The sequence below is a fragment of the Mesocricetus auratus genome, unplaced genomic scaffold (assembly GCF_017639785.1).
Source record: "Mesocricetus auratus isolate SY011 unplaced genomic scaffold, BCM_Maur_2.0 Super-Scaffold_100004, whole genome shotgun sequence".
NCBI classification, from domain to species: domain Eukaryota; kingdom Metazoa; phylum Chordata; class Mammalia; order Rodentia; family Cricetidae; genus Mesocricetus; species Mesocricetus auratus.
In genome coordinates this window covers 85,876,804-85,895,966 of record NW_024429189.1, presented here as the reverse complement: position 1 = coordinate 85,895,966, position 19,163 = coordinate 85,876,804, and the positions used below count along the sequence as shown (strand labels likewise).

The 19,163-nt window shown below is 49.6% G+C and overlaps 1 protein-coding gene across 2 annotated transcripts; it reads right to left on the bottom strand.

Moving 5' to 3' along the window:
- Nucleotides 1–7,117: 7,117 nt before the first annotated feature.
- On the bottom strand, nucleotides 7,118–19,163 carry Spint1 (serine peptidase inhibitor, Kunitz type 1). Of its 2 annotated transcripts, none has more exons than XM_013118172.3 (11): nucleotides 19,020–19,163; nucleotides 18,259–18,801; nucleotides 11,124–11,251; nucleotides 10,774–10,912; nucleotides 10,514–10,684; nucleotides 10,355–10,381; nucleotides 9,940–10,065; nucleotides 9,775–9,825; nucleotides 8,362–8,532; nucleotides 8,149–8,196; nucleotides 7,118–7,848 (listed from the first exon to the last, which is right to left on the bottom strand). In XM_013118172.3, the coding sequence occupies exons 2-11, from the start codon at nucleotides 18,713–18,715 to the stop codon at nucleotides 7,640–7,642; spliced, it is 1,527 nt and encodes a 508-aa protein (XP_012973626.1). In that variant the 5' UTR covers nucleotides 18,716–18,801; nucleotides 19,020–19,163; the 3' UTR covers nucleotides 7,118–7,639. The 2 variants fall into 2 exon arrangements, with proteins under 2 accessions (XP_012973626.1, XP_005064782.1); XM_005064725.4 differs by having other exon boundaries at nucleotides 18,946–19,106.

Here is a 19,163-nt window from a genome sequence, read left to right as displayed (position 1 = left end):
AATGCCTTTAATCCCAGCACTCACGGAAGTCAGAGGCAGGCCGGTGTCTCTGAGTTCGAGGCCAACCAGGGCTCCATAGTGAGACCCTGTCTCAGGCAACAACAGGGACTGGAGAGATGGCTCAATGGTTAAAAGCATTAGATTTTCTACTAGAGGACCTGGGTTTGATTCCCAGCACCCACTTGGTAGCTCACAACTGTCTGTAACTCCAGTCTGGGGGATTCAGTGCACTCTTCTGGCCTTAGAGCTCACAGACATATGCACAGACACAACACAAAAGTTTAAAAGAAGGAAAACAACAAAATGCAAATGGAGCAGACACAGTCTGTCATCTTATCAGTGAGAGGGAATTTGTGGGCATTTGAGCAGTTTTCAGATTTTCTGTTTTGTTTTGTTTTTTTAACTCCATGACAAGGAGCCGCTTTCTTTCCCGGTCTTTCTCTTGGTTTTTATTTTTTTTTGGTTCTGGGCTCACTGACACAGTTTGGGAGGCTGCAGCTCTCAGAACTTTGGAGGATTAGACACCTCCCTGGGCTCAAGTCACACCTTCTGGGTTCAAGGCTTCCCAGCGTAGCTACTGACAATCCCTCCTGAGGAGCTCACCTCCTCAGCCTTCATCTCAGTGCTCCGTTGAGGACAGGAGTGGCCTTGTGCAACAGGGCAAAACCAGTCCTTGCTCAGGGCTGTTTGCTCTATTGGTAGGGCTGCTGTGGGGAGGAAATAACAGGTTTTCTATCTTAATTGATTTATTTAGGTTTTTGTTGTTTTGTTTTTGTTTTGCTTTGTTTTCAGATAGAATCGCATATAGCCTAGGTTGACCTCAACTTGATACGTAGCTGAAGCTGACCTTTAATTCCTGATCCCTCTGCCTCCACCTCTCTGGTCCTGGCATTACAGGAAGGCACTGCCACACCAGACAGCAGTGCCATTTTGTCATTGTTTATTTGACCTTCTAGGACCAATAACTTCTGGTGAACAATCCTCAGAATGGAGGAGGCAGGGCGGGCTGGAAGAGAAGACAATTGGAGGCTAAGCTGAATGCTTAGGATTTGGATTCCCAAGTCAAGGGCAGGCACACATGTGGTTAATAAACTTCCCTATTTACAGACTGTAATTGTTTGGGGACAGGATATGAGCAGGCTGTCAGTCTGCCATCTCCGGCTAGATACCTTAGATACCTTGCCATTCACTCAGGTTATCTTATTTGGTTATGCCTCTTCTCTTTGACCCTCTCCGTGTGGTGTGTCCTCCTGGTAGGTGGCCTTGGTCCTCTCCTTAAAGTCTGGCTCACTTCCTTCCCTAATCAATCCCCAAGTGCTCAGCAGTGGGGCCACTGTCCGCCAAGCTTCTGTGATATTGTTTTTTTGTTTGTTTGTTTGTTTTGTTTTTTGAGACAGGGTTTCTCTGTGGCTTTGGAGGCTGTCCTGGATCTAGCTCTTGTAGACCAGGCTGGCCTCGAACTCACAGAGATCCACCTGCCTCTGCCTCCCAAGTGCTGGGATTAAAGGCGTGTGCCACCAACGCCCGGCTTTCTGTGATATTGTTAACGCTTGGAACGCCCCAGTCCAACATACACATTCAAACGCAACTGCCCACTTTTCCAATTATTTTTAGTATGGTAAAAGTCAAAAGGCTTTTTGAGACAAGGTCTTAATGTGCAGCCTAGGCTGCCCTCAAATTCACAATCTTTCTGCTTTTATCTCCTGAGTACTGGGATTTAGGAGCATACCTTCATGCCTGGCTTTAATTTTCCTTGGGGGTCTAGTTCAGTGGTACTAAATGCAGTCACACCGTTACACAATGACACGATCCATTCCTAGAATTCTTTTCACCTCCCAAAACTGAAATAGAATACTCATTAACTGTCCACTCCTTCCCCTACAACCACAACCACAACTGCATTCTGCATCTCTATGGTGTTGAATACTCTTAAGATACCTCATATGGCCGGGCGGTGGTGGCGCACGCCTTTAATCCCAGCACTCGGGAGGCAGAGGCAGGGGGATCTCTGTGAGTTCGAGGTCAGGCTGGACTGACAGCCTCCAAAACAATACAGAGAAACCCTGTCTCGTAAAAAAAAAAAAAAAAGAAGAAGATACCTCATATGACTGGAGTCATACAACGTGCCTTAAAACGTAGCTTTTTTCCCACTTATCCTAATCTCAAAGTTCATCTGTGTTGTACCACATCACAATTGCTATTTGTCCTATTTTGCTTTCTGTTGTGGTGATCTAACATCATGACCAAAAACACCTTATACATCCCAGTCATAGTCCGTCGTCACTGAACTCAGAGGAGCAGGAGCAGGAACCGTGGAGGAAGCCATTTACTGGCTTACTCGGCTACTTTTCTTCCATGCCCCAGGCGCCTGCCCAGGGATGGCACTGCTCACAGTGAGTTGAGCCCTCCCCATCAATCATTGATCAAGGAAATGCCCCCACAGACATGTTGAGGGGCCATGCTGATGGAGACAGTTCCTCAACCGAGGCTTCCTATCTCTGGGTGACTCTGATTTGTGTCAAGTTGACAAAAACAAAACAGCACATCATTTTTTTTTTTGATTTTACGAGACAGGGTTTCTCTGTATTGTTTTGGAGGCTGTCAGTCCAGCCCAGCCTCGAACTCACAGAGATCCACCTGCCTCTGCCTCCTGAGTGCTGGGATTAAAGGTGTGCACCACCACGGCCCAGCTAACAGCACATCATTTAACATTTATTTATTTACTTATTTGTTTGTTTATTGGGGAGCTGGGGATTGATTCTAAGGTCTTGATCATGCTAGGGAAGTGCCTTCCCACCTGGCTACATCTGTTCTCAGTCCCTTTTTTACCTTTTACTTTGAGACAGGGTCTCACTTATTCAGGCTGGAGTTGAACTCCCTCTGTAGTCCTGACTGGTCTCTTCTTTCCTTTTTATTTCATTTATTTATTTTTTAATTTATTCTATGTGCATTTTACATCATGTTCTTTTTTATTTTTTAGTCAGGCCTTCTCTGATATATATGCAGCCTTGGCTGTCCTGAAACTCACTCTGTAAACAAGTCTGGTTTTGAACTCACAGAAATCCTCCTGTCTCAGCCCTCCCTAGTACTGGAAATAAAGCCACAAACCACCTCATCCTGCCCCAGCTGGTGCTTCAGAACAAGAGCCCCACCTTAGAAAAAAAAAAAAAACAGGGCTGGAGAAATAGCTCCATCTATAAAGTACTTGCCATACAAGTTGGAGGAACTGAACTTGACCCCAGAGCAGGGGGGGGAAGGGGTGGAGGAGACAGTGTGTGTGTGTGTGTGTGTGTGTGTGTGTGTGTGTGTATGTGTGTGACCGGACATCAGGCCCTGTGGTGCATGCTTACAATCCTATCGGGAGGCAGAGGCAGGCGGATCTCTGTGAGTTCGAGACCAGCCTGGACTACCAAGTGAGTTCCAGGACAGCCTCCAAAACCACAGAGAAACCCTGTCTCGAAAAACCAAAAAAAAAAAATTTTATATTCCATTAATGTAGCATGTGTGTGTAAGTGCAAGCCCCATGACACATGTAGGGGGTCAGAGAAAAACCTGCAGGAGTTGGGTCTCCCCTTTCACTGCGTGGCTCCTGGGTACAGAACTCAGATTGTCAGACTTGGTGGCGAATGCTTTTACCCAGAGCCATACTGCAATCTCCCTCTACCCTGCCTTTTAAATTTTTTTATTTGAGACAAAGTCTTACTACATGGCTTTGGCTGGCCTGGAACTCACTATGTAGACCAGGCTGACCTCAAACTCATAGAACTGCCTGTCTCTGCCTCCTGAGTGCTAGGATTAAAAGCATGTGCAACCATATATGTGCCCCCTTTTTAAAAAATATGGTTAGAGAGTTGACTCAGTGGCTAAGAGCACTTGCTGCTCTTCCAGAGGACCCAAGTTCAGTTCCTAGCACATACGTCAGACAGCTCACACAGCCTGTAATTCCAGCACTAGGGGATCTGATGCCTCCAGCCTTCAGACATATACACCTATAGATAATTAAAATAAATATCAACATTATCTTATTACTGTGTGTGATAGGAGTGTGGGCACGAGCATTGTCTTATTGTGGTGTGCGTGATATGAGCATTGTATTATCATGTGTGTGATATGAACATGAGCATGAGTGTTATCTTATTACCGTGTGTGTGGTATGAGCATTGTATAATCATGTATATGTGATATGAACATGGGCATGAGCATTATCTTATTACCGTGTGTGTGATATGAGCATTGTCTTATCATGTGTGTGTGATATAAACATGGGCATGAGCATTGTCTTATTACCATGTGTGTGGTATGAGCGTTGTCTTATCATGTGTGTATGATATGAACATGGGCATGAGTGTTATCTTATTATCGTGTGTGTGATATGAGCATTGTCTTATCATGTGTGTGTGATATAAACATGGGCATGAACGTTATCTTATTACTGTGTGTGTGATATGAGCGTTGTCTTATCATGTGTGTATGATATGAACATGGGCATGAGTGTTATCTTATTATCGTGTGTGTGATATGAGCATTGTCTTATCATGTGTGTATGATATGAACATGGGCATGAGCATTGTCTTATTACCATGTGTGTGGTATGAGTGTTGTCTTATTACATATGTGTGATATGAACATGGGCATGAACGTTATCTTTTTTTTTTTTTTTTGGTTTTTACGAGACAGGGTTTCTCTGTATTGTTTCAGAGATGAACGTTCTTATTACTGTGTGTGTGATATGAGCGTTGTCTTATCATGTGTATGTGATATGAACATGGGCATGAGCATTGTCTTATTACCGTGTGTGTGTGGTATGATTGTGGCCATGAGAGTGCCGTGGAGTCTGTGGGGATCAGAGGATTTCCTGAAGGAGATGATTCTCTTCCTCCATTTTTCTTTTAATTTAATGTTTTTGAGTCAGGGTTCTTACTATGTAGCCCTGGTTAGCCTGAAACTCCCGAGGTAGAACCACCTGCCTCTGCTTCCCAAGTGCCAGATTGAAGGCGTGTCACCATGTCTGGCTCTTCTTCCTCTTTGGGGTCCCGGGATCAAACACAGGTCGTCAGACTTGTGGGAATGTCACTTTTACCTGCTGAACCATCTCACTGACTTTCTTTTTTTGCCCTGGTGTTGGGAATCAAATCCAAGGCTACACATGCTGGGCAGGCACACCGCACCTGAGCTGTCTCCAGCCAATCTCAATCTTTGAATCTTCACAGCTGAAGACTTAGCATACACAACTGAACCTTGCATGGAGCACTGGCCTCAGACTCAGTCCCTGCCCTGAGGACTTCCAAACACGAGGGCAAACACGAGACAAGGACACGGTTTACCTGTTATGTGGCAGAGTGACCAGTAGCTTCAGTGAGGACCGCAGCAACCTTAGCGGGACAATCTGTGAAGTTTTTTCAAACAAGTGCTACATGGGGTAAAGGTGACTTTTGGAGGCAAAGCAGCACTCAAAGCTGCTTACGGCAGCTGCCTGTGCCAAGCGCAGTTGGGAAGTCATGACAAAGCATTATTTAGAGCGGAGTTAGGGACCTAAGGAGCAGATTTGAGGAGCAAATGGTAAGCACGCCCCCTAGCGGCCTCTGTGAAATCCCATCTCCTCTAATGAGGCAGCCCGGTTAATTAATAGGGAAGGTGTTTTGCCTACCTGTCCACTCCTGGTCTCCACCACTCCAACAGGCTGCTCATTTCAGAACAACACTTGCTAGGCACTTGCTGTGTTGACCATTCTCCTAGAATTGGGATAGCCTTTGAGCCGTTTATCATCCAGGCCTCATAAGTGCCTTATAAAGAATCAAGGAGAGAACATGTCTATTTGGAGTCTCAGAGTGGTAAACAGACTGGCAGAATGGGGGGTTAGGTGAGAAAATCCTGTGCCTGTGAAGTGACACAAAAGGAATGAGCCCCGCCCCTGCCATGTACTCAACCTTTGCTGAGTAACTGCCATTAACTGAGGTCACAGAGGGAACATGACATGCTGGAGATGGCGATGATGACTCAGATGCCACCTGTGACTCCAGGAGCTCACCATCTAGCAGTGAGACAGATACATAAACAAAAGAAGGGATACCACGTGCTCAGGGTCCTGTTGGCAAACCCAGGGTGGAGCAGGGAGTGCCAGCCACCTGGGCCGGGGCTCAAAGGCTCTAAGTGTAGCTGAGTGATTAAAAGCGGGGGGTTGGGGGGTCCGTGGTGGTGGTGGGGGTAGTCGAGGACAAGCAGGTACGAAACAGAGGCAGCAAAGGGAGGGCTCTCCAGGTGGACAGGGAGGCATGTGCTCAGCTGGGGAACCCACTTTCCTCACATCTGTCTGTGGAGGTTGAGCTTGCTTACTAGTCTCTAACCTCTCCGGGGACATGGGACTTTGAGCCACCCCATCAGGGTTCAAATCCAGTCCTAACATACCAACCTCAATAGGAACTGGGTAACTCAAGCCTTGCTGGCAAACCCCTGGCTTTCGAATGCCTTAGCACGGACCACAGGGTTTCGTACCGAGCCAACAGGTGTCACATAAGGCATTTCAGCAGTGCCTCCCCTGACAGCCACTGTGTTAGAACTGGCAGTGCTTGGCACACTACAATCTGCTGAGTGAGGTCTGAGACCTTTGGTAGCCCCAAGCGGTTTGAGTCCTGGAGGGGGCATGAGTTGGAGTGGCGTACCTCACCTAGTATAGGCAGGAGCCTGGAGCCTGGGGGAGGGGCTGCATTCCTGTGAAGAAGTCGAGGGTTCTCAGGTGGGCAGGGAGGTAACCAATGGCCAGTGTCTGGTATCATGAAGTGACGGCCAGGGTTCAAGCCCCAGCCAGTCAGTCAAGCCTCGTCCCACCTGAGTGGGGGCACCACAAGAAACATGCACAGCTACACTCCATGATCCTCTACTCTGGTGGTCAAAGGTGACACTTTTCTCCACCCTGAGGAGCCAGCGCAGTTTCAAGAGAGGTGGGAAAACCTGCGGAACAGGGTGGCCAAAGGCTAAACTGGTTGGACAGGACAGTTCAACTGCCCTTCCCCCAGCAGCCCCACAGAGCGGGGCTGAGGAGACATAGCTCGGGGTGCAGAACCTGCCCAGCACTCACGGGGTGGACAGGGGGGCAAAGGGAAAGAGGGAACCCGACAAAAACACTTTACTTTTTAATTTAATATCATTTTGTGGTGCTGTGGAGAGAACTTGGGCTACATGCTCTATCACTGAGCTATGACCCTGGTGCCCCCAAAGCAGCTATTTACAGCACAAACTACAAAGGGACATCCTTCAGTGTCGGACTGTGGAGTGGAAGGGCATCTGTGGAAGGCAGAGTTGTAACCGCTGGCTTCTGACACCACTCCAGGCCCTAGCATCATTAGATGGGGACGGGCAGCTCTGAACAGGACGAAAACCAACTTCCTCTGGCTCCTGGGCAAGCAGGTCCTCCTATGTACAGTACTCCTGGCTCAAGGCTGCTCTGCTCCTCCCAGATTCTTGGGCCTTCTCCAGAACGGACCTGAATGCAGCCAAGACTCCTCCAAGGGGCCCAGAGGCCTGGCTTCTGAGACATAGTACGCCCAGGAAACAGGCAGGAAGTGTCTGGTCCCCAAGTTTTCCCAGGTTCTAGCCTTTGTCTTGGCAATCGGGACCTGGTTGAGACTGGAGAGTCCCAGGCTCAGAGGGGCCGTGTTGTGTGATTGTACACCAGGTGCTCTGTGTCCTCAGTGGTGGAAACAGTGGAGCTGGCTGGTGTGGGAGGTGGGTGGTGGCGACGGTGACTGTGGAAGTCCTTTTTCTTACTCTTGAAGAAGAAGTAGCCCAGGATGGCTATGACCACTATGATACAGATGACCAGGAGTACAGCAACAGCTACCTCCACGGAGCCTGAGAGACAATGGGAAGCATGAGGTACTCCCAAGGCCTGTCTAGTTCTGACACCCACCACCCTCACTCTATGGAATGGACAAAGACTCCCAAAACAGCTGTTTCCAGAAGCCCAGAGGGGCTCTGATGGCAGATAATTGGCAGGCAATTCACTGTACCTCCCTCCTTCACCTGTCAGACCTCACTACTCAGTGGTGCACTCTGGGTAACCTCAGGATCCTTCTCAACACAGCTTAGGCATTCACCAGCAGTCCCTGAACCTATGTCTCCACGCTGGTAACAAGACAGACCAGGGCTTACCTACATTGGGAATGGAGACTTCCCTCCGCAGACCAAACACATCCTTCTCTGCAAAGTGACATGGAGAAACCAGTCAGCACTAAGTCCTTAGACTCCCGGATGTCCCCACAGCCCTCCCGCCACCCTCTCCCACTGTCACTCAAGTCATTTAGTAGAGGAGTGACCGGCCCGGGCCTCGCTAAACCTTCCCCTTCACCCTGCCACTCCGCTCACTGGAGATGCCACGACAGGCCTCAAGACACTCTTGTTCCTCCTCAAAGTTGTTCTTGTTGCCATAGCAACCACCATAGGTGAAGCGGGCACAGTGTTCACTGAATGGGTTGTAATACCAGCGTGGGATGTTCTCTTTGCAGATCCCAGTGTCTGGCAGTTCTGCACAGTACCCTGCATGCAAAGGGACAAGTGAGTCCATGGAGCTACCCACGTAGCCACCCTTCAGGTCCCAAGAGACAGTCCACCGCCCCCTCCTGCAGGCTGAGGTCAGCGTGGCATCAAAGACCACTCTGCAGTGCTATCAAATGTAAGGAAGGTACTCTGGACAAGGCAACTGCTACTTAGACCCACATTTTAAAGACATCCTCCAAGCCGGGCGTTGGTGGCGCACGCCATCAATCCCAGCACTCGGGAGACAGAGGCAGGTGGATCTCTGTGAGTTTGAGGACAGCCTGGTCTACAGAGCGAGCTCTAGGACAGCCTCCAAAACAATACAGAGAAACCCTGTCTGGAAAAAAAAACAAAAGAAGACATCCTCCATCACATTTATTTCCACGCGTGTGCCACGGCACACCGTACACAGGAGACTGGAGGACAACTACTGGAGTCTAAGGCTCAAAATCAGTCATCAAGTTTAGTAGCAAGCGCCTTAATCTCACTGAACCATCGGGCTGGCCCACAGTGGGTTTTCTTGTTTGTTTTTAAATTTCATTTTATTATTTTGTGGGTGGGGGTTTCATGTGGATGTATGGCTGTGTACCACATGCATGAAGTGCCCCGGATGCCAGAATATGTTGGGTCCCCTGGAACTGGACTAAGGAGGGTTGTGAGCTACCACATGGTTGCTGGGAATGGAACAGGGCCTTCTGCATAAACAAGTGCTCTTAATCACTGCCCCGTCTCTCCAGCCCCGAGCTTCTCTTTTCAGTATAACTTTCTGTGTCAAGGTCTCTGACTTCTACCACCAAAGGGGCGGGCCTTAGGCAAGAGTGGGTATCCGGCATAAGCAGTGACTCAACCTGTGTGTCAATTCCTGGGGCAGAGGGCTAAACGACCCTTTCACAGGGGTCACCTGAGACCATCAGAAAACACAGATATTTACATTAAGATTCACTAATGTAACAAGTAACAAGACTACAGTTATAAAGTAACAGTGAAAATAATCTTACAGTTGAGACTCACCACAATATGAGGAACTGTATCACTACAGGGTTGTAACATTAGGAAGATTAAGAATCACTGGGCTTAAGGTTTTTTGTTTGTTGTTGTTGGTTTTTTGTTATTGTTGTTTTGAGATAATTTCTTTGTGTAACCCTGACTGTCATGGTGGCTTCCCAAGTGTGACAGCACTATGAAATTTCCTGAACACATGACTTGGTGACGGGGACGCAGGCGGACGGGGTAGGCTCTCACCTTTGCCCCTGGTGAAGTGGATATTCTGAAGCTCATCAAAGCCACTGGTGTCTGCAGAGATGAAAGGTCAGAGGTCAGGGCCCAACAATGGGTATCCCACAGGCATAAAGGAGAGCTGTTGGGGTCTCCCCTCCCGCTCCCCAGCCCTTCTCTTCCCCAGCTCACATTTTTCACAGGTGGCTTCATCAGAGCCATCAGGGCAATCAGGGGTGTCATCACACTCCAGGAAGCCGTCAATGCAGCAGCCATTGCTGCAGCGGAACTGGGTGGCGTGGCAGCTGCCGGAGCACACTGGATGAGGGGTTGGGGAGGCGACGATCAGGCACAGAGTGGGTGCCAAAGGGGCCCTCGCTTACCTGGCCCTCTCTATGGTGAGCCCACTCTTTACCAGGCCCAGCTCCTCCTGTACGTAAACTAGGCAGATTCTGACAGGGAGCTGCTGGGTTGGCAGGGTCATGTGTTTGTATACTACTGGGGTGGTGTAAGCCGAGCAAAGGCAGGTCAGTCAGGGGTACAGGCATCATATTGGCCGAAACCCAAGACACAGGAAGGAAATGGAAAAAAAGCAAGTAGAACTCACCTGGATGGTGCCTTTTAGGTGAGATTCCTGGGGGAGAAAACAGAGGACTAATAGGAAGCAAGGCCAGATTCTAATGAGGATAGGGATACCCGTAGCCCACTTCCCCAACCACCCCCAGGCAACATCTCCTGACCCCAAAGTTGCCTCTCAGAGACCCACCCTGCACATCCTTGCAGGCTAGCATGCACTCTTCTTCCCGAAGGTAATTGTTCTTATTGCCCAGGCAACCTCCGTAAGTGAAACTCTTGCAGATCTGTTCTGTGGGGTCATAGTACCATCGCGGGAAAGAACCCCGGCAGCGGCCAACCTTGTAGGATGCGAGGCAATAATCTAGATGGAGGAGAGCTTGTGAATTAGGGTTGAAGGGTCATCAGCGGGCCGAGGGGCGCCGCAGACACCTCGTGCCCACTCCCAGTCACCTTCTGTCTGCTTGGCGGTTAGCACAGTGATAGTTAGGTTGGCCGTGTCCTCTGTCTGGTCTGAGTCAGTTCTCGTCAGTTGGAACATGTAGGTTCCTTCCTTAAGGCCCCACAGCTCCACTTCGTCCGGACTCTTTCTCTATACACAAGACTGTTCATCAAGCTTGGAGGCTTCCTGATGTTCTTGGACTGCCCCAGGTCCTCCCAGCCATACACCCGCCCCTGGGAGAGCACAGGGACTTGGTATCAAATGAATCCAGCACCAAATGACCCAGTGGTTGGCTGACAGCCCGGATAAAAGGTATTCCAGCGGTGAGGGGGGGGATCAGGTATTCAGCCCAGTGTCTCACCTCTACTCTGACACCGTCGTCACCCTCCACCAGGTGCCACTCTGTGTTGTCTGCATCTCTCAGTACCAGGGGTTCCTGCAGCTGCACCTTCAAGTCTATGCCCATCCAGGTACGAGGGATCCGGGACCCTGAGAAAAGGAAGTTAAATCAAGTCACTGGGTAGGCTCTCTTGGTATAAGAGGGGTGGTGGTCAACCTTGGATTCAGTAGCCTGCACAGCGCACAGGGAAGGCTCACAACAAAGCCAATACCTTGTTCTCTATGTAGTCACATTATGAGTAGTATATTGTCTAAAGCAAATAACTGAATATAATATCTGATCTCATTTAGGAAAAAAAAACCTGTGTGTGTATACACGGGGGGTTGGGGAGTGGCTGTTCTTAGTTTCTATAATAAGCAGGTACTTCTGCTGACTACTTTAAAAAGTTAATTTTTTTTTGAGACAGGGTTTCTCTGTGTAACAGCCCTGGCTATCCTGGAACTGGCTCTGTAGACTAGGCTGGCCTCAAACCCACAGAGATCTGCCTACCTCTGCCTCCTGAGTGTTGGGATTAAAGGTGTGAGTCACCGCTATAAAGTAATTTTTTTTAAAAGCCAAGTAAGAAAATGTATGATAAAAAAGTCATCGTTCCTCTGGGGTTGCAGATACAGTTCCATTGGTAGACTACTTGCCTAGCATTGGCAAACACCTGGATCAGATTCCCTAGTGCTAAAAACCAGGAGCGGTAGCAAACGCCTATAACCCAGCCTTCAGGAGCTGGGGGCGCGAGGAGCGGGAAGCTGTCCTAGGATACACAGCGAGTCTGAACTCAGATGTATAAGATCATGTTTTGAAAAACAAACAAGGGGGTGCATGGCGAGTAGGGGTGGTCCTGGGCAGATGGCTCAGTGGTTAAGACTGGTTCTTAACCAACATGGTAGCTAAGACCACCTATAACTCTGCTGCTCTCCATGGGCAGCAGCAGCAGGCACTCAAAGTAGGACATGACATACATTGGTGACAAATACACTCACATACAACAAGAAAAAAAAGCTCACTCCTCTAGACCACACTGAGAAACCAATCTGGATAGAAACCTTCAGAAGAGTGCTGGGGACAACAGATGGCCTTAGCACTCCCAGGGAAGGGACCCAGGGACAAGGTACTTCTGCCATCAGCTATAAGGGGTTTTGGAACCACACCCTTCCTGAATCTGACAGCTTGAGCCTGAAGCTTCCCTCAACTGAAGGTTTTGTTTTCATGTCAGCTTATATCCCATCTCAAAAAAAAAAAAAAAAAACCAAACACCAAAGAGGAAAAATATATATACCTTGTCCATGTGTACAAACCCACATGAACACATACAGACATGAATTATTTTTGAGTCAGGGTCTCCTGGCTGGCCTGGAACCCACTATGTAGACTGGTCTTGAATTCACAGAAATAGACTGCCTCTATTTCCTGTGTGCTGGGATTAAGGGTGTATGCCACCACAACTGGCTATGAATACAAAAACAAAAACCAGTAACCTGTGATATAAATAAGCAGTCATGAACTATCGAAGCAGAAGGCAGCAGAGAGCAGGCTGTCGGGGAGAGAGGAAACTCCAACTGAAGGAAGACAGGGTTTTTAATTTTTCTTTTTAACTTGATTATGGGGAAGAACAGGGGATGTTTGTGAAATAATCCACATGAGAAAAGTCACCAATCACTAAACTTATTAAATCAATTCAGAGCACAGGGAGTCCTTTACAGGGGTGTTTGGATTTATGGTAGAAAACACAACACGAGACACTGCTGAGCAGATGGCTCAGTCAGTAAAGCGTTTGCCATGTAAGCAGGAGGTTCTGAGTTCAAATCCTCAGCAGAGACAACAGGATCCCTGGAGTCACAGAAGAATCAGTGAGCTGTCCCAAAAAATGAGGTGGAGTCCAGTGTCAGGACTGCCCTTAATCCCAGCACTCCAGAGGCAGAGACAGATGGATCGCTGTCAGTCTGAGGCCAGTCTACAAAGTGAGACCCTGTCTCAAAACAAACACAAGAAAATCTACCTTTGCCTCTACACGCACGTTCACCTAAATACACACACATGTGCACACACACTACATCATAACACACACACACTGAGGTAACAAGGAATTAACTAAAAATAAATTAGGAAATTGCAAGGCTACTTCTGTGGACAGTAAGGAGATGGCCAGCCTGACACAAACTTCAGAGTTTCCTGGGTGTGAGGCCAGCTGCTTGGAGACACAAGGAGTAACATTCAAACATCAAACAAATAATGATACAGGAAGAAGGCAGACAGCCGCTGTGAGCAGTGGAGAGGAGTTACCGTAGACCTTGACCTCCGCAATGCACAGTGAGGTCCAGGAGTCCTGTGGGAGGGCCCTCGGGCACTCTTGTTCTGGGCATCAACTTTTATCTGTTTAGAAGAGTGACGGACAAGAGCAAGAGGCTCAGGAAAGATGTAACAGGAGGGGTCTGAGTCACAGGGCAACCAAGGAAAGTAAAGAAAGATTAAAAAACACCCACCCATGGGTGCTGGGCGTTGGTGGCGCACGCCTTCAATCCCAGCACTCGGGAGACAGAGGCAGGTGGATCGCTGTGAGTTCAAGGCTACACTGGTTTACAGAGAAGTTCCAAGCAATACAGAGAAGCCCTGTCTTGAAAAACCAAAAAAAAAAAAAAAAAAAAAAAAAAAAGGAAACACCTGTGGGCAGACACTCCACTTTCTCATCAAAGGCTTTGGAAACAGGGAAGGAAGACCCAGGTCTAAGCAGAAGAGAAACTAGATTAAGAACGAACTTGTGGTTCATTCACAGAAAACGTGAATTTGAGGCAAGTTACACAAACACACACGTGCTCACATGCCAAGGCTACATCAGTGGTTAGCACTGGTGGGCAGAATTCAGGCTATCTGTCCTATTTTTAATGAATAAAGCGGGGGGAGGAAAGCCATCTTTTGTGAGATGTGAAAATTATATAGAATACGATCTGTGCGGTTCAGTGGCAGTGCTCCCTAGTGTGCACAAGGCCCCGGGCTTGCTCCCAGCAGAGTGGGGGTGGAGTATGTTCTCTAAATCGGAATAAAGCCTTGGCTGCCTATATGCTGCCTATGGCTGCTTTTCCGTTGCCGCATTAGAGTGGTCACCACACCTACTATGTGGTATATGGCACAGAAAGCCTAAACTATTACATTTAGACCACTTACCTTCATAGCCAACCTGCTAAGCCTGCATTGTCACTCTTACTGGATGAGAGAATTGACACCTGGGGGAGGGACATGGCTCAGTTTTACCCAGCACAGGTGTTGGGGACTGAATGGAGCCCCATGACTCAGTTTTTAAATGTTAGAAGTGGGATTTGAACGTAGGTCTCTCAGCCTCCATTGCCCACACTCTATCGGAAAGACTTCTGAGTCATTAAGATGACTCAGGCAGGGGAAGGTGATTGCCAGCAAACCAGACCTGAGTTTGATCTCCAAGACCCACACAACAGTAGAAAGAGGGAACAGATTTCTGTATGTTACCCTTTGATCCCCATGAGTAGAGAGCACCCCCTGACAAACAGAAACAATTATCAAAAAACAAACAAAAACCCCAAAACGAAACCCAAGGTTCCTTAAAGTAAAGGCATATATTTCATTAGAGTGGGGAGGGGGGTGGGGAGAAGAGAATCTATCAAAAGACAGTGCTTTTTCTTCTCTGATTCAGACAGGGTCTCTGGCTGGTCAGAAACTTACTGTGTAGCCCAAGCTGGCTCTCATACTTGAAAGCTACGATTATGGACCTGAGCTATCACATCAGGCTGAGGGAAAGTATTTAAATTCATTTTCTTCCTTCCTAAATCATATTGCCTTAGGGTTTATTATTATCATCTTGCATTTATTTGTTGGTTTGTTTAGAATGTAGGTGTGTGTGGGCATGGGCATGCCAAGGCACGGGTCCTCAGTTCAGAGGACAACCTATGGGGTCAATTCCCTCCTTCTACCAAGTAGACCCTGGCAATCAAACTCAAGTTGCCAGGCTTGGTGGCAAGCACCTTTACCCACAGGGCTGTGTCGCCAGCCTGGTTTTATTATTACAGCCGGGCAGTGGTGGTGGCGCACACCTTTAATTCCAGTGCTTGGGAGGCAGAGGCAGGTGGATCTCTGTGAGCTGGAGGCCAGCCTGTAATATTAAAACAGCATCATACTGTTCAATTAAAAGATGTGCTGACATACACCAATGTTGCTTCCAATTCGTCATTATTGTAAATGAAGTCAGCTGGCCAGCTCTCAAACACGTATAAGTAGAATTGTGTCAAGGGTGGCACTACAGAGGGTTATATAGACCATAAGAGTGCTCAAAGAGCAAAGCGATAAGGACAGCTGCAGGGGCTGAGTCACAGAGAGAGAGAAGACTTTGTGACAGGATAATGAATGGGACAGACACATACCAAACAGCACCGAGAAAATGGCAACTGGGTTCCAGGGGCTCAGGGAAAAGAAGGCAGGCTTGGCCGGGCCTAGTGTCACGGGTCTGTGATTGCAACTACTGGAAAGACAGAGGCAGGAGGATGGATGTAAGTCCAAGAACTATGGGCTACAGAGCTAGATGGATGCTGGCCTGATAAGACCCAGCTCAAAGCTTTACAAAAGGGCCAGGGATGTGGCTTGGTGGTGGAAGCCTTGCTTAACATGCATGAGGCTCGAGGTTGGATTTAGGGTAGAAGAAAAAAGGGGCAACTAGGAAGTGGGGGACACGAGGGACACAAAAAGGTAGCGGAGCACAAAGGCAGAGAGTGGTTACCTGAAAACAAACCTGGCCAGGGGCTTGGCTGTCACCAGACCCTGAGCGAAGCCCAGACCTGGAGGAACCCCTTCTCTCTGGGCAGCACTGCCAGGAGGAAAGGGGGAGGGGACAGACAAGCTACAACTATCCACCCCGCCCCCTGCCCCCACCCCATAAGTGGAGGAGGCAGATGAGTGGTGCCTCAGACTCTGGACTGAATGAGGAGCTGCCCCTATCCCTGCATCTGTTCTCACCAAGCCCCAAGACCAAGGGGCAGATGCCCTACCCTACCTACCACTCCCTTCTTCCTACCCTCAAAAGAGCAAAGGGCTGCCACGGCAATAAAACTAGGCCTCAGGACACATTCAGGGAAGAAAGCAGACTCCACCTCCTGAGTCACTGGGGGGTGGGAGAGACAGGTACAAGGGACAGGACAAGGTACTGGACTGGAATCTGGCCTGGCGTGGTCACAGCCTGGGAAAAAGGATCAAGTACACCCATCCTGGGAAGGATTTCTTCCACTGACACAGGACACAACAGTTTAAGTGTCCTGACATATCCTCTCTAGTCTACCGGCCAGACATGGCTGACGGAGAAGCCACTAACATACTTAGCCTCTCGTACTTCCCAAAGTACTATAGCACTCAGATGGCCTAGAATGGCTTGAAGTACATACAACCTGAGCCCTACCCAGCTTCTTAATCATCACAGGGAATCCCCATTCTATCCTATCCATTTCTGGTGGTTTCCAAAAGAGGAAGGCTGGCCTTGGACTAAGTGGCCCAGATCCAGAGACTCAGGTGGCCCTGGAGCAGGAGAGTAGAGTTGTCACCACCTACACTAATGCCCTTCCTTGTGGAACAGGCTCCAGGCCTGGCCAAGTAAGACTCCATGGTTCAGCCTAGCCCATAGACAGCATCTCCTATTTTCCAGAATCCCCACCTCCCTCAGTTCTCCCCAAAGACTAAGGAAGGCTGTAGGAAGGTCAGAGCGAAGAGCAGACCTTAGTCTGCAATAGGACTAGCTCAGAAAAAAGGCAGGAGGGGACGGGCCCTGCTGCACTGACCCTGTCCTACCCCGCTCTCCTCACTCCAGTTTTTAGCTGCTGGGTGGACTCAAATGCTATGATTTTACTACAATGGTGATCCCATACAAACACAGCAGGACTTTTGGACTCCATTCCTGAGGTGAGGCCTAGGCTACCATTTAGGGATGTTATCTTGGGCAAATGATTTTTTTTCCCTCTTTATTTGTTTTTCAGGACATGGTTTCTCTGTGTTGCTTTGGATGTCCTGGAACTCACTCTGTAGACCAGGCTGGCCTCGTAGTCAAGAGCCCACCTGTCTTCATCTCCAGAGTGCAGGGATTAAAGGTGTGCACCACTACGCCAGCTATGAACAAATAATTTAACCCAGGAGGCTCAGTTTCCTCCTCTAAAAAGCAGATACTAGTAGCACCTCTCCCAGAGACTGGAGACGAGAGATGGGCACAATAGTAAAATGTGAAGAGGTAGCAGGAGTTACCCACTCACTCCTGCCCCGAAGCCCCACTTGGCAAAAAGAACAGGCAGGGGGAGCCATGAAGCCGACTGCTACAACCCTGCTCACAGCTGACTGTTCAGTCAGTCCCAGGACAAGAGAGGAGAGTCCTTGTTCCCCACTTTGCCCTCATCCTTGGAAGTAAACAAGGTGAACTAGCTCAGAAAAAAGGCAGGACAGCTAGGCTACCACATCCCTGCCTGGTTCACCGGGACAGGTACACACACCTGTCCCGTGCAGCTGATATCCCTCACCTACCAGATACACATACCAGCAGGTTGACTCACCCCTCAGAGAGTGCTTCTAGGAGATTGTACCCACAACACTGTCCCTCTCCCTCAGGACGGCCTTGTTCTGTACTTTCTGGGGCCTGGCTGTGTCACTGGTCCACCTGCAAATGGCCAATCTATTCCCAGGTTAGAGACACTAGCCTGTTCCCTATCCATTCACTGGAGGAGACTGTGGTCGAGGCCTCAAAGTGCCTAGGACAATCCTTGCCCAGGGTTCCTTTCTAGAAATCACTGGGCCTTATCAATATTCCCCGACTCGGCCTATCAGTGACAGAGGTAGGGAAACCTAGAGAGTCACCTCATTTCTCCAGTCTGCACAGCCCGGGCCAGGGGTTCAGTCCACCTATAATCAGCTCCGAACATCCTGAGTTCAGGAACCAACCTGATGCTGTGTTGTGGCCCCTCTCCACTCAACCCTCCCCTTTGTTTACTAAATACTGCCTACTTCAAAGGCAGTCGTCGATAAAGGACTCTCCTCCTCCACTCCTTTTTGTTGATCCCTTAGCCAAGACTCCATAACCTGCCCATGTCTTCAGGCGGGCAACCTTCCTCACCTCCAAAGCCTCGGGTCCGCAGCTCGCGGTAGGAGTGGTAAAGCTCCTGTGTAAGATAGTTGATGAAGCCGTCCTTCGGAGCGAACTTGCACACGAAGTTCTGCTCATACAGGCAGTTCATGAGGAAGCAGGCAGAGATGGCGTCCTCGCCGCCGTCTGGCTGCAGCTCCACCAGCGCCAGATTGCAGTTCTGGGTGGTGCAGCAGGCACGCACGCAGTCCCAGCTGCGGCGCACCGTCGGGGAACCCAGGAAAGTGGCCCCGTTGCTGACCGAAGCGTCGGTGTCGAGCACGAAAGCCGGCACCCCGCTGGTAAAGCGGGTCAAGCAGGCAGTTCCCCCGGGAAGCTCAGGGGGTGCGGACGGCGGCGCGGTCTCGGTGCCCTGGAGACCAAGCGCGCAAAGGAGCCACACGGCGACCGTAGAGATGCTGGCCTGCGCCAGGCGGCGACCCGCCATCGTGCTCCCAGGGGCCGTCGCCCTCCTCCCCCGGGCGGGGGTCACCTTCACACTGCGGGCCTCCGGGTTCCCAGGGTGCTTGTGACCTGAGAGGGGAGGAGACAGAGGAGACACACCTGATCAGCTCGGGTAGGGGAGCGGAGCAAGGGGGCAAGGAGGCGCACGCTGGCCAATCCGCCCACGCACACGCCGAGGACCCGACCGCCGAGGTCCGGCAGAGCACTGCGTACCCGAACAGGGAACGGACTGCAGCCAAACATGCTCCGAGTCCGCTGGGCCTCCGCCTACCCTCCGCCTGGGCTACCTGCGCAGGTGAACGGGGTGGAGCCGCCGAAGATCCCGCCCGGCTTCCGCCCGGCTCAGGGTGCGCAGAAGAACTGCAGCCTCCTCCTCCTCTAGTTTCTGGTGAAACTGAGTCAGAGCGGCCCGGGCGGGACAGACATTAACC

What these genes read in the sequence shown, in the direction of transcription:
- Spint1 (XM_013118172.3), bottom strand. Translation starts at nt 18,715, where the DNA reads ATGGCGGGTCGCCGCCTGGCGCAGGCCAGCATCTCTACGGTCGCCGTG. An exon ending in AACCGCCAAGCAGACAGAAG is followed by an intron (nt 10,685 to 10,773) that starts GTGACTGGGAGT and finishes TCCTCCATCTAG; the next exon opens with ATTATTGCCTCGCATCCTAC. An exon ending in AGCCTGCAAGGATGTGCAGG is followed by an intron (nt 10,382 to 10,513) that starts GTGGGTCTCTGA and finishes TTTCTCCCCCAG; the next exon opens with GAATCTCACCTAAAAGGCAC.